The 13,565-nt window shown below is 36.4% G+C and overlaps 1 protein-coding gene across 1 annotated transcript in view; it reads left to right on the forward strand.

The window, feature by feature from the left end:
- Window positions 1-13,565, forward strand: part of UBR3 (ubiquitin protein ligase E3 component n-recognin 3) — a 113,287-nt gene that overhangs the window by 30,457 nt on the left and 69,265 nt on the right. The window contains 11 exon segments of the mRNA XM_080621699.1: window positions 2,173-2,401; window positions 6,235-6,414; window positions 7,023-7,156; window positions 8,619-8,705; window positions 9,311-9,376; window positions 9,465-9,554; window positions 10,379-10,507; window positions 10,592-10,644; window positions 11,134-11,267; window positions 11,845-11,930; window positions 13,293-13,434. Of these exon segments, the coding sequence (XP_080477825.1) occupies window positions 2,173-2,401; window positions 6,235-6,414; window positions 7,023-7,156; window positions 8,619-8,705; window positions 9,311-9,376; window positions 9,465-9,554; window positions 10,379-10,507; window positions 10,592-10,644; window positions 11,134-11,267; window positions 11,845-11,930; window positions 13,293-13,434 (1,330 nt within the window).

The following is a 13,565-nucleotide window of genomic DNA, read 5'->3' on the forward strand; positions in this document are numbered from 1 at the left end:
CCACAGCACGTCATGCCCAGTACATAAACTGGGAGCAGTTACCTGGAAGGCCCAGATCACTGCTTGGGTGTGGCTGGGTGTCGGTTGGCGGGTGGTGAGCAATTGGATTGTGCATCAGTTGTTTATTGTTTTATTTTCCTTTTAGTTTTATATTCTCTCCCCTTGTTATTTCACTTATCATCATAATTATTATTATTGGTGGTAGCAGTAGTGGGTTTGTATTGTACCTTAGTTACTGGACTGTTCTTATCTCAAGCAGTGGGGTTTACGTTCTGCCTATTCTCCTCGCCGTCTCTCTGGGAGCAGGGGTCAGAAAAAAAGGGGGAGAGTGAGCTAGTGGCTGCGTGGTTCTGAGTTACGGGCTGGGCTTAAACAACACCACTCAAAATTAGAAAGGTTGTGTTTGTTTAGCTTCAAGGTGAATGTAGGAATAATGCTTGTGTCATTTATTTAAGTGTATTATGGAATCTCTATCATTATACCATATTGATAGTGAATCTACAGTACTTTCAGAAATTCAGTATTATACATGAGTGAGACACAAAAAGTTTTGATGTGTGCTGACTTAAATAAATATATCCAAAATTTGTCCTTAGAGGAGGGCCATATTTTTACAATAATCTTGAATGTTGTGTTTAACAAGTAAAATGTAATTCCTACATCACAGAATCTAAGAATCCTATCTAAACATTATACAGTATGAAGTAATAAGTAGAGTATACTTTTTTACTAGCAGCATTAATATGCTAACTTTTTAAAATATCAGGTGTATCATTTGTGTCTGAGACTTAACGTTAACAGCGTAAACATCTTAATGTTTGTTTTAATTGTCATTGCCAGTGATTAAAATTGTACCAAGCTTTAATTTAAAAGAAATCGTATAATAGGTTGTTCTGCCTTCGAATATCAGAATGATACTGTATTAACTGTGTAAAAGTATTGAGAATATGTTGTTCCAAAAAAAGCTTTAGCTGAAAATAATTACCCTTGAGCTGCGTGCCATATGTAGAAGACACTCAATTATTATATTTTTTTCCATCATTGTGGACCAGCTAAAGGAAGGCAAGTTAAGCTGTGTTGTAGTGTTTCCTGCAGTGACATCCTCATCACCATCCTGGTCTGGTTTTTGCATGAGCAACTTTATTTTTGAGGATATTTGCTGGAAGAAGCAGTCTTTATGCCCAAGAGCAGCCTTATGGCATCATGATATTTTTGGAAATATTTTCTAAATGAGAATAACATGGTAGTGCTGTAATAAAAATATGGGAGCACTGGGTTTGAGGCAGGTAAAATGAAAGTATTGGTTTGTATGCAGTCTGGTGAAAACACAGCTGCCTGAGGGTGGTTTTAAAATTTCTAATTTTATGCTTACGAAAGGTTAATACTTGCAAAAGGAAAAGGCAGGGGATTTTAGACTTCGAATTGAAAATTTTCATCACTACACAGCTTGTATTATCTCTTCTGATGAAGCCAAGCAAGTCCAGATGGTGTTAATTCAGAACTTAAAGTACTAAGTGAGAAACAATTTCGAAGCTGGCAGATATGCACACAATGTATATGCAGTGCAAAAGATTGGTTTACAATGCAATTTGAGGCTAATGGAGTGAGACAAGAAATTATATCATGTAGATATATCATGTAGGTTATATCATGTGTATCATTTATATACATGTAGATTTATGTCTACATATATTGATACATTTAAATACCTGGTTTAAAAAACCCTGAACAGTTTTCTGAAGAATAGCAAAGGAAAGCTTGATATTTTTTTAATATACAGCATACCTGTGAAAGCATTGAAGTTCTAATAATTACTAATTTTTTTTACATCCTAAAACTTTACTGCTTTCATAGGTATGCTGAGACCTTATATTCCTGATTTCAGCATCCCTGGGTTTTTTAATGTGGAAAGTATAGAATGAGAAGATTAGATTTTGTGATAAGGTAGTAAAATTGGAGGCATAAGTTACCCCTGTCTATAGATTTGTCTTTCCATGTGGACTGTAGAAACTAGACATGGGATACTCAGACCATCAGTTTTGGTTTGTCGTAGCAACTGGTGTTTCCCAGGATATGCTGATAGTATTTTTGTAAAAGATTATTTTATAATGAAAGAAAGCTGTAATTTTTGCATGGTACTTATTAACATCAAAATTTCTTTGTAATTTACAGATTGCTTTTACAAAAACTTTTGTTCAGCATTATGCTTTTATTATGAAAACACTGAAGAAAAGCCATGAATCCGACACGATGTCTAATAGAATTGTGCATATCAGTGTTCAGTTGTTCAGCAATGAAGAGCTAGCACGCCAAGTAACAGAAGAATGTCAGCTGCTGGATATTATGGTCACTGTTCTGTTATATATGATGGAAAGTTGCCTTATTAAAAGTGAATTGCAAGGTAGGTTGATTTGTTTGTTTTCTTGTTTCCATGAATAAAAAATTGATTGTAGAGGAAATTTAATCGCTTTCTTTGGTAGTCAACCCACCCCCCAACCTCTTCCCAAAAATGCACAGGATCTAGCAAGATATGGTAGAGGCTGAGTCTCAAAATTTCCTAGAAATACAGTTATCAAGAGCGACACTCATGTTATGCTTTGCTTTGTAGGCTTTTCTTTTGTAGGACTGTTACACAGTTAAGAATACAGAGGATTATCTTGCAGGTGCTTCATTTGTTGAGTGAAGTGCATAAACATTCTTTGTGAAGCTCATATTTGAATAAGAAATTGTATATGCACTTTGAGACCCTTTATTAATTTAAAAATATTTTCAAGGTATTTCCCCAGGTATTTGAAGTATTTACAATTGTTTTAATTCTTCTCAGCTGTGCTTGTCTTAATAAACTTGATAGAGAAGAATGGTTTAATACTTTGGTTGACAAGAGTGGCAATTTGAATTAGTGTACACTGTGTAACTTTACTAGTGAGAACAGCTGTCCTGTTTCTACCCTCCTTGTTTTAGCTGTCCTTATCTGAAAATGATGGCATAACAAATCTTGCCAACTTCTGCTTTTCATGTTCTCTTGTACCAGGACACTAATAGACCGCATACCTCTCAGCTGTCTTTATCCTAGTTGGAATTTGGAAATACTCTCTAGATAGGCTGACTGTTGCTGCCAAACTTCTGCAGGAAATTCTAATTTTTCTTGTCTGAAGTATCCTTTGTCTCTGTGTATAGCCTAATACAGCACAACTGTACCAAAATGGGAAATCGTCAGTCATCTAGCTAAAGAGTGCCCTCAGCTGCACTTCAGCATGAAAAATTTTTCTATTGCCCTACATAGATTGATTTATGGTATTCGGAGGAAAGTGTTGAATCTTTAACAGTTTGTGTATGAAGTGACTTTTGCTAAATTGATGCCACATTTGTGGAATGTAATTTAAAACTACTTTTAAACATCTACAGAATGTTTCTCATTGGTCAGAATGGGATGTTGCTAGCATGGTGGTAAGATTCTAAAATGGATCAGAATTTGCAGCCAAATAGAAAATTGCTGTGACTGTGATTAGACATTCTCTGAAGAAACTTCCTGGTAATTAATTTTGTAAGCTGGAGCTGGTGAGTTTAATAATGTCAGGTATATTTGCAACAGATTTGTGAGAAAAGACTTACCCCTGGAACAGCTATCCCAAGAAATGAAGCTACATGTTTCCATTCCCCAGCACCAGTGATTTTTGTTAGCTAAGTCTCCATAATGGAATCTTTACAGTGTTTTCAGTGTTTTCACAACTCTTCCTCCTTACTGCTTTGTATAGAAGGCGTTGGATGTACTGTAAATTGACAGAAAAAAATTAGTAAAATACTTTATTGGTTTTTCCCCCTGCTCTCATATTCTCAATGTCCTTCTTTTGCAGTTCTGTGGGCTTGTATCTTGTGTTCAGTTCAAGGTATCTCTTGTGATGCTGGAAATAGTAAGAAGTCTGTTAGAAGTCTGTGCTAGTGAGATAAATTGCAAAGAATTGTGTTTGTGCAACTAGTGCAAGCATGTGGGTCATTTAGTATCTGAATGAGATGAAGTTTACAAATCCAGCCAATGGTTAGGTGTAGAAAATATGTTGGAGAAGAACATGGAGAACACGGAGCTGGAATTTTATCTGTTACAGCCGATTTAGTTTGTGTTACTCACAGATCCTAATTGTCTTTTGGATAGTTGGCACGTGTTAAAAGTATACAGTTCATGAAGGGTATTTGTGGATGCTAAGAAACAAACTGTTTTCATGAAACAGAGTTGACTCAGGAGCTGTGTTGATACCAACTTTGAAAGTTAGTAGTTCAGATTACTGCTCTCACACGTACTGTGAAAGGATGAGGATGAGAAATACGGGTGCAAATGCTAAAACCGACTCCCTAGGGATATTTATTTCCTTATGGTCTTAGAGATTTTTTCCACTCTTCCAGCATTTTACTTCTCTTGAACTTTTTATGTGAGAAGAATTTCTATCCCAAGGAAAAAGTTGTTTTGGTAATGGTTCATCCTTTAAAAAACCCTACCTCTTTGACCTTACTTTAACCCTGGCTTGTAGAGTACTCTGGATAAGAGGCTATGCCACTGCCAGTTTGAGGTATTGCTGGATTTGTCTTGCCTATACTCAGGCAGAGAATCAGCAACATCTAACTGTTGGCTCTTTGAAGAGTCCTTCAGTGGGTTCAAGCAAAGACAGCCAAGATGTTACCCTGTTCTTGGACAAGCTGTGTGCGCGCATGGGAACAAGGCAGTTCAGCAACAAGACCTAGTTTCCTTTCTTCACAGATGTACCACATAACAAGAGAGATGAAAGAGTATTTGATTAACTGTGTCAGAGAAGTTTGAGAAGCTCTGCAGAGCACTTCTGGCTTCCTGTTCCTTCCAGTGCTTCAGTGTAATAGATAGGAGTCAGTTGTAAGACCTGGAGCTCTGTATTAACTTATGGTAACAAGAAAGTATTCATTGCTGTGTGCAACTCAGGCAGTGTGTTTTTCGGGATGAAATCTCATTCATTTTTCAGACTGTGCTGTGTTCTTGGGAAGTAAAACTTCTCAAGATCAAAATATTGTATGACTTAAAGTTAGGAAACTGTTGGCCATAACAGGTAAGAGAGGAATTTGGTTTTGTGGTTTTTTGTTTGTTGGTTCTTGTTGTGTTTTGGGTTGGTTTTTCATTTCCCCTGCTACCAGTAAACCAACAAAATAAACTCAGAGAAAGAGGGGAAAAAGTATTTTCTTCAGTAGTCACAACAAAGGACAGGAAAAAAAGCTTCCATGTATACCAAAGGGAACCACTTCAGATACAGATGTGCCTGATCAGCTGGAGACTAGAGTCTCTTAATAACAGTCCTTTAGCTGTGTCTGTGCTGTACTTATGACCCTTTCACTGTGTAAACAGTGACTACAAGGGTCCTTCAGTGTATTTCAGATGGGCAAAAGCCATCCCCAAGGCTGATCATCAGATGCAAGATTCTTTCTTCTGTTCACTTGAAATAGAATAGCAATTCACAGATAGGTGCTGGAAGGTATTTTCTCTTGGACTGTGCATGTGGGATCAGTCCTGTTACCCTTCTGGTCTTTGCAGGGCTCCCTGTTATGAAAATCAAATAAAGAGATTTGTTTGACAGCCATGGAGAATGTACTTCTGTGCTTTAGGGGGAGGAAGGACATCTACTCCCTGCACCACCCATGTCTTCTTCTCTTCTTTTGGAAACCTTGTCCTGCCCTAGTCTCTGGAAGGCTGCCTAAACCCTCTTTGTGTTCCAGATTCAGAGTGGAAGTGCTTTTCTCTGCTGTCCTCCTCAGACTCAATATGCCAGTATAGGTTTTGATACTAGATTCTTGTCTGGATGCTGTCAGGTAGCTCGCTTGCTGGAAGCATGTCAAATTCAAAATACCTTTCAGATGTTCGTAATAGGAATTGTATTTCTTGGTCTTTTTATACTTCTTGAGAGTATTCAAAGAAGGCATAGCTGTGATGGTTTTACTAATGCACTGCTTTTCCAAGGTTGCAATATTGTTCAAAGTGTGTGTGTCTCCTACTGAGTAGATCTATGTTGATGAATCCGTGATGAGAAAACAGCCTCAGGTACCACAGAACAACTGTTCTTCTTTTCTGCAGTTTTCTCTCTGTGTGTCTGATCACAATGTTACAGTAAATCCTAATTGTTAGTTTTTGCATTATCTGGTGTAATAACTTTATTTAAAATTACAGCAAGAAGGAAAATAAATACTTCTCTTTTTTGTTCTTTTTTCTTCTTTTGAATCTAGATGAAGAAAATAGTTTACATGTTGTGGTAAACTGTGGGGAAGCACTACTGAAGAATAATACTTACTGGCCCCTGGTTAGTGATTTTATAAACATACTTTCACACCAAAGTGTGGCAAAGAAATTTTTGGAAGATCATGGTCTTCTGGTAACATGGATGAATTTTGTATCATTCTTTCAAGGTATGTGACTTTGATAATCAGTATTAATACAAGGATCTTAAGACAGCTTAATGTATGCAATAGCAAAATCCTTACAATGACCTGTATGTAGATATGTAAGTCATTAGTATTCTCATAAGTCTGTACTCCTGCAAGGGAACAGTATATTCTAGAAAGCAGGTAGATTTGAAAATGATCTAATGGATGTTTGTCTTGTGTGGACTACTTAAAGAGCAATTGCATCACACTTGACTGAGATGCATGGTGTCAGAATTCTCAGGTTGTATTTAAAGGGCAAATTGTAACTTGTGCTTGAAGTGTTTTACTGGTGAAGTTCTAAATTTCAATATTTGGTAAATTAATCTGTGCATGTTAATGTCACCTGAACAGCAAGGGCTGCAGTGACAACCGAGAGCTGTTTTTCTGCTCTATTTCTGTTCAAACTTTGATGCTTGTTCTCATACTTTATCCATTATGTTGCTGCTAGATAGGATAGAGCGTTCCGCTTTGTGGTTTTGTTTTTTTTTTTTGTCTTATGATGTGTGTGAATGCATAATACCAAAGATAATGCATTCCACTTAGCTCTCGTTAAATATTTTGGTTGTATAACTCTGCTTAAATCTGTGAAGGTATGAATTTAAATAAACGAGAATTAAATGAGCATGTGGAGTTTGAATCACAGACATACTATGCTGCCTTTGCTGCTGAGCTGGAAGCCTGTGCGCAGCCAATGTGGGGTCTTCTGTCACACTGCAAAGTTAGGGTAAGACTAACATTTCTCTGGCATTATTCTTAGTTTTGTTCATGGCTTACTGTAGAATTGTTGAACCTGAAAGGTCTGTCTGATTTTTGTTTGGAAGGACTTGGGTTTTGCTGTCTTTTTCTACAAATATGCTGTGATCAACTGGAACTCTGCATAGTGACTATAGAATTCATGCTTGTACCTGATATATTGTCTCCAGAATTGGGACTACAAGTTCAGGATGTGTACAATCGTTCCATATGACTGTATATATGGAATAATGTGATAAATGTCTCTGAGTCATTTTGTCTTTGTTTAGTGGGAAAGGAGATATAATGTCATCCTAATGCGATTATAATGTTGATTATGTCTGCGAATAGGTGCCTCATTATGATGGGAGATGCAGTTTTTATGGGTCTGTGGTGTTTTACTAACAACCTAAGATGAAAGCCTCATAGATTCTCACATCCGACGGTCCCCTAACTAAAACAAAGAGTTACTAATATTTGCTAGACTGTAAATTATATTAAGTTATAGTAAAAATCCATTAGCTTACAGGAATACTTAACATGAGAAAAAACTTCTTATTGGTTATTTTTTATTAAATCAATACTTATCTTTGAAATTAGCTTTTAAAGATACAGTTTAAATCAGGAAGTTGCAAAAGCTTTTCCATGATGTAAGTTATGCTGACACATTATGAATAAATCAATTTAAAAGTTTAAACTGTCTTTTGAAAACTGAATTACAATTTTAGCTTTTTGAAGCATTCCTTCTTTTTAGCTTAGGATTGGGAAGGGTCTGCCTTTTAAAGCCTGTATGATTCCTTGCTCCATCTGTTGGCTTGTTGGGCGTGTTTTCACCACCATGTTTGAACCTTCTGTTTTTTCTCAGTATATTTGAAAGTGTTTTAGAAATTTCATAGTTTAATGTACTTGTTTAGTGAAACCTGATGGGTTTGAAGAGATTCCATTTTGCATCCCACAGGAAAGCGGAGCCTGGCCACCGTAGAGGGTGGAGCAGCAGGATGAGAGCGTGGCTTTTGTATTTCCTGATGAGAAAGGTGTCAGAGCCAGTCAGCACTTGTACAGTGTCTGTCTGGCTGAAGCACTGCTGGCTTTTGCTTGAGAAATGTGTCATACATATCCTAAGAGTGTGAGGCAGGTCTGGAGTCTTGTGTTTAGGGGGAAGGGAAGATTAAAGGAAAAGTCCATTAAGAAGTCAGGCTTTGTAAGTTCAGCTCACAGGGCAAATTGTTTTAGCTCCCACACAGCCTTCCCTTCTTCATATCACTGCTTTGCTCCTGGAGGACAATGTATAGTTCTAGTCTTGAAATACGATTTCATGATTTAATCTGAAATATATTACAGTTTTTACGGCATTGTTAGAGAGTTATATGATATAATCATTTTTAGTAGGGAAACAGTGATGCTTACTTCAAACAGTTTTGGCTTATGTGGTACACTGGTTTCTCTTACTGCAGGAGACGCAGGAATACACACGAAATGTTGTCAGATATTGCCTTGAAGCGCTTCAGGACTGGTTTGATGCTATCAACTTCGTAGATGAGGTAAATACCCCTAGTGAATTCAAGTGAAGTACTGTGAAAATCTGATTAAACTTCAGAGGTGATACACTCCCTACTTTCCCACCCCCCCTTAAATTAAATCATAGTTCTAGGTACTGAATAAAAAAGGATTGCCATGCTGAAATTAAGAGTTTGTAGTTAATATTTGCAATGTTATGTCCTAGGATTGTTTCTTGTAGATTCTTGGTGATTTAGATTTGCTGGTGCTAGCTTAAATAGTGAGTCTTAAAAGCATTGTCATTCATGTACTACTGTTCCAGTGAATGAGCTGAAGCAATGGCAAAACAGAAGTCCTCTTCTGATACGGTACTGGGAGGCAGTTTTGCCACTTTAACAAGTGATACTCAATCAGAGTAGTTGTTACCTACTGGGGATTTAGTAAGCTATTAACTACAGTTGTCTGACTAAGGAAATTTATGAATCATTAGGAAGTGCAGGGAATGAACTAATACTAAGTTAGTGGAAACTAAGACCATGAAATGTAGACATGCGAGATACTGTTCTTGGTGGCTGTGAAAAAGACACTTGTAGGTGTGTGATTTTTCTTTTTAATATATGATATTAAAATATCTTTATTTTATTTTCAGCCAGCTCCTAACCAAGTTACTTTTCATTTGCCATTGCACCGTTACTTTGCCATGTTTTTAAGTAAGGTAAGCACATGTTTTAGTCACGCAGATGGTGGAAATTCCCTGTTGAGTGTGATTGTTCAGTACAGTGTATGCTTGCTTTTGTTTCTAGGCCGTCAAATGCCAAGAACTAGATCTGGATACAATCTTGCCGGATCAGGAGATGCTGATGAAACTAATGATTCACCCACTTCAGATTCAGGTACTGGCAGACTTCTGACTTTGCAGATGTAGAGATATAGAACAAAAAATAATTGCTGTCTGATTCTTTTAATCCCAGTCACTTAAACATATTTATAAGTATTTAACAAGGACAAGTATGTCTTATTGGGGAATATCAAAATTAGCAATATGTGACAATAACAGATAGAATATACTGAGTAGTTAGGACATTTATTTTCCCTATTTCCAAAATTAAATATGTGGTGTTAATTATCATACTCTGACAATTATGATAATACTACTCACTATAGCACTTTCAAAAGTTTAAGGAGAACCGCCCCTTTGAAAACATGGAATTACATGTTTATGGAATAGATGCCAAAGGAGTGCAAGTTGAGAAGAAACCTGAAGCTGAAAATTTCCTATCTTATATTGAAAATGAGTTCAGGAATTGGATGCACCCTACCACTTTTTTAAAATTTACAATTTGTATTTATTTGTATGTCAGTGGTACTGAGCAGTATTTGTAATCACTGCTTTTATATCTAACTTTTTTGCCTTCATTTTTGGAGTACTTTTCAACATTTTAATAAATACATAAATCCCTTCATTGGCTTTGATAACTTTTGTTGTCTGAAACATACTTTTATATGAAAGTATAGTATGTGTTTCATAAACTTGCAGTGGTTCCTCTTCATCCCTCACTCTCCAGAAGTATGCTGGTATAAAAAAGGTGTATGTATGAAGATGTAGTGTGTATGTATCTATATGTGTAATAATATATTGATGATTTGCTAATGTTGATCTGAATAGCTGAATGTCCCTGAAATGTTTGTAACTTCTTATTTTATTTTCCCTCAACAGGCAAGTCTTTCTGAAATTCACAGCAATATGTGGGTTAGAAATGGTCTACAAATTAAAGGGCAGGCCATGACGTACGTGCAGTCTCATTTCTGCAATTCAATGATTGATCCTGACATTTATCTGCTGCAAGTAAGTTACGTTTTCTGAGAGGCCAAGCCAGTGGTTGTTTACAAACAAACTACTGAATCAAATGGATTTATTCTCTTTCCACAGGTCTGTGCCTCTAGGCTGGACCCAGATTATTTTATTTCATCTGTTTTTGAAAGGTAAGGTTAAAAGATGACTGTTCTTGTTCACTGTTGTGGAAGCTGTTTACCAATTTGTGCCATGTGAGAGAAAGGTTGCATAGCTGATACACATCTTCAGTGGTACAACTCTGCCTAGCCAAAACTAACGCTTAAGGGCTGTGCCAAAAGAGGTATTTCAAGGTATATCCTTGTTTTTATACGGGATTGGCTTTTGATTCTGAATAAAACTAGGGTTTGAGAACAGATTTATTTGCTTTAGATTTTATATATTCATAAACGTAGGGTGTTTTCATGTGGAATAAATATCACTATGGCACATTCCATAGTTAAAAAATCCAAATTTAAAGAAAAGAGGGTTTTCTTGCATGTTTGTATTATGCATTGCATTATGCATTTCATTTTGCATTGATTACGAAATGTTGAATGAATGGAATCCTGAGTTTATTGTTACATTTCATATTGGTGTTTTAATGTTGGAGAATGATGACTTCACTCTTTGCTATGTAGATTTAAGGTGGTAGATCTCTTAACGATGGCATCACAGCATCAAAATACGGTTCTTGATTCAGAGCACGAAAGGTCAATGTTGGAAGGAGCCTTAACATTTTTGGTCCTTCTTTTAAGTCTTCGTTTACATTTAGGTAAGAATTGCTGCTTTAGGAATACTTGTATGTAAATAACATGACTGTTCATTTATAGTCAACATTTAGTAGCTACCATGCAGCTGATTAATCATATAGTAACTTAAAGCATTTGATACTTGGTTTCATTTTTGCCCGTTACTGAATTACTGTGGGAGGGTGAGGCACTGGAACAGGTTGCCCAGGGAAGCTGTGGCTGCCTCATCCCTGAAGTGTTCAAGGCCAGGGTGGATGGGCTTTTGAGCAACCTGATCTAATGGAAGGTGTTCCTGCCCATGGCAAGGGGGTTGGAACTACATGATCTTTAAGGTCCCTTCTAACCCAAACCATTCTATGATAATACATAGAAATGCGGGGAAAAAAACTTTAATACAAGTGAGCGATTTATATATGTGATCGCATTAAGATTCTGTATCCTTTTCAGAAAGACAGCAGGTTTACTTTGTGCCTGTCTTTTCTGGCTGAGAATTTGTTAATGTTTGTATCAAGTTTAACTTGCATTTAATGATAAACGTATGCTGAATGTGTGTTTTAAAATCACTTTATTTTAATGGCTTTTAAAATTTTACCCTTCTAGGAATGACAGATGATGAGATCCTCAGAGCAGAGATGGTTGCCCAACTCTGTATGAATGACAGGACACACAGTTCATTATTGGATCTTATATCCTTGGCATATATTAGTTAATGTACACATATGAGAATGACAGGTAACTGGATAGTAGTAGGATTTTGGAGCTTAAGCAACATGTTTTCAGCATATGTAATTATAAAAAATCATGTGAAGGTGTGTTTGAATGTGCTTATCAGCAATGGCATTTGCTCCAACTTTGTTTTTTCTTGCAAAATATGCGTAGATTGTAATAGTTTTAATATCGATCCAAAATGCTGAGCTGCTCCTTTTATTTTTATTATTTTTTAAACAGTACGAAAGTCTTTTAGGTGTGAGGTGAAAAGTCTGTTTTCCAATGGCATTTTTTGAAGTTTAGCCAAGCATCACCTTTGTCTGGATTTGAGCCTTCGTTTATTGCTAATTTTATGCCAGGTTGAAAAGCAGCCACTCTATGCTATATTGGCATTTGCTTTCAATAGCTAAAAATGCAAATAATAGCAATTCTGAATGCTGCTTTGAAATGAAAGGGAAAGGTATATGTCATGGGAGGAAGCATCTTACTTGAAGAATAGCAAAATCTAGGAAGTCTTTCTTCACAGTGAAAGATGGTTCATGTCCCCAAACAGTTGAATACAAATGCTCAGGTCTTAACTGCTATCGGTGTATTAGGCTTTGTAGGCAAATTAAATGGCTTGTGATGATTGCCCAAAAGAGCTTGCAGTCCAGGGATAGGTAGCGCAAAGTACTAGGAATTTATAAAGATGGGAAAGAAGATACTTAAAAATATGTTACAAGAATTATTATTGCAATACCACTTAGTGACTCGATCACTTAAGTATGTAAAATAAGCAGATCACTTAAAGTGATTCACTTAACTATGTAAAATAAGTGAATAATTTATACGAGCAATCACATTTCTTTATTTGTAATTGCTACTTGTGATTTGGGGTAATGCCAGTAGGTCACTTGAGTGTTGCTACCAAAAATGAGAAATAGCCAATCCAAAATGGAGAATTACTTAGTGTGTTTATGGATCCCAAATTATTTACTGCATTTGGCTGTAAATGTCAAATATTAATGCTATGAAGAGAGCCAAAGTGTTAGTAAATAAAGGCAAGTATAAAAAATTTATATATACTACAGATAGTAGTTCTTATTTCTCATTTAATACTTCTCTTCAGCCAAGCTTGTAGCAATTGGCTTGCTTTAAAAAGTTTAGTGTTTAAGAGGCTTTGATTCACTTCACTTATAGTTATTGTTCCATAGCAGCTGGAGCATACAGACCTCTTGTGGTAAACACAGAGCACTGCCGAAACGTAGCCTCTGAAATGAGTGACTGAAATTGTCAAGAGGGGAGTAAGGTGCTGCGTACTGCAACTAAGTTGACTTTGCTTTCCTTAACACAAACATTACATTCCAGAAAACCCCAATCCTAAAAGTGGTATTATTCCAGGAAGCTTAAGCTTTGAATCAGTCTTGTCAGCAGTTGCTGATTTTAAAGCTCCTGTTTTTGAACCTGGAGGTTCTATGCAACAAGGAATGTATACACCTAAAGGTACAGTAATCAGTGTCCTCTTGTAAAATACTTGGTGGTAAGATGCTTAACTAGAGGTTTCTTTTTTAGGAAAACAAACAAACAAGTAGAAAAGCCCAACTGATGAATAAAAACTTTGCCTCACCCTCCTC

Source organism: Psittacula echo, assembly GCF_963264785.1.
Source record: "Psittacula echo genome assembly, chromosome: 6".
NCBI classification, from domain to species: Eukaryota; Metazoa; Chordata; class Aves; order Psittaciformes; family Psittacidae; genus Psittacula; species Psittacula echo.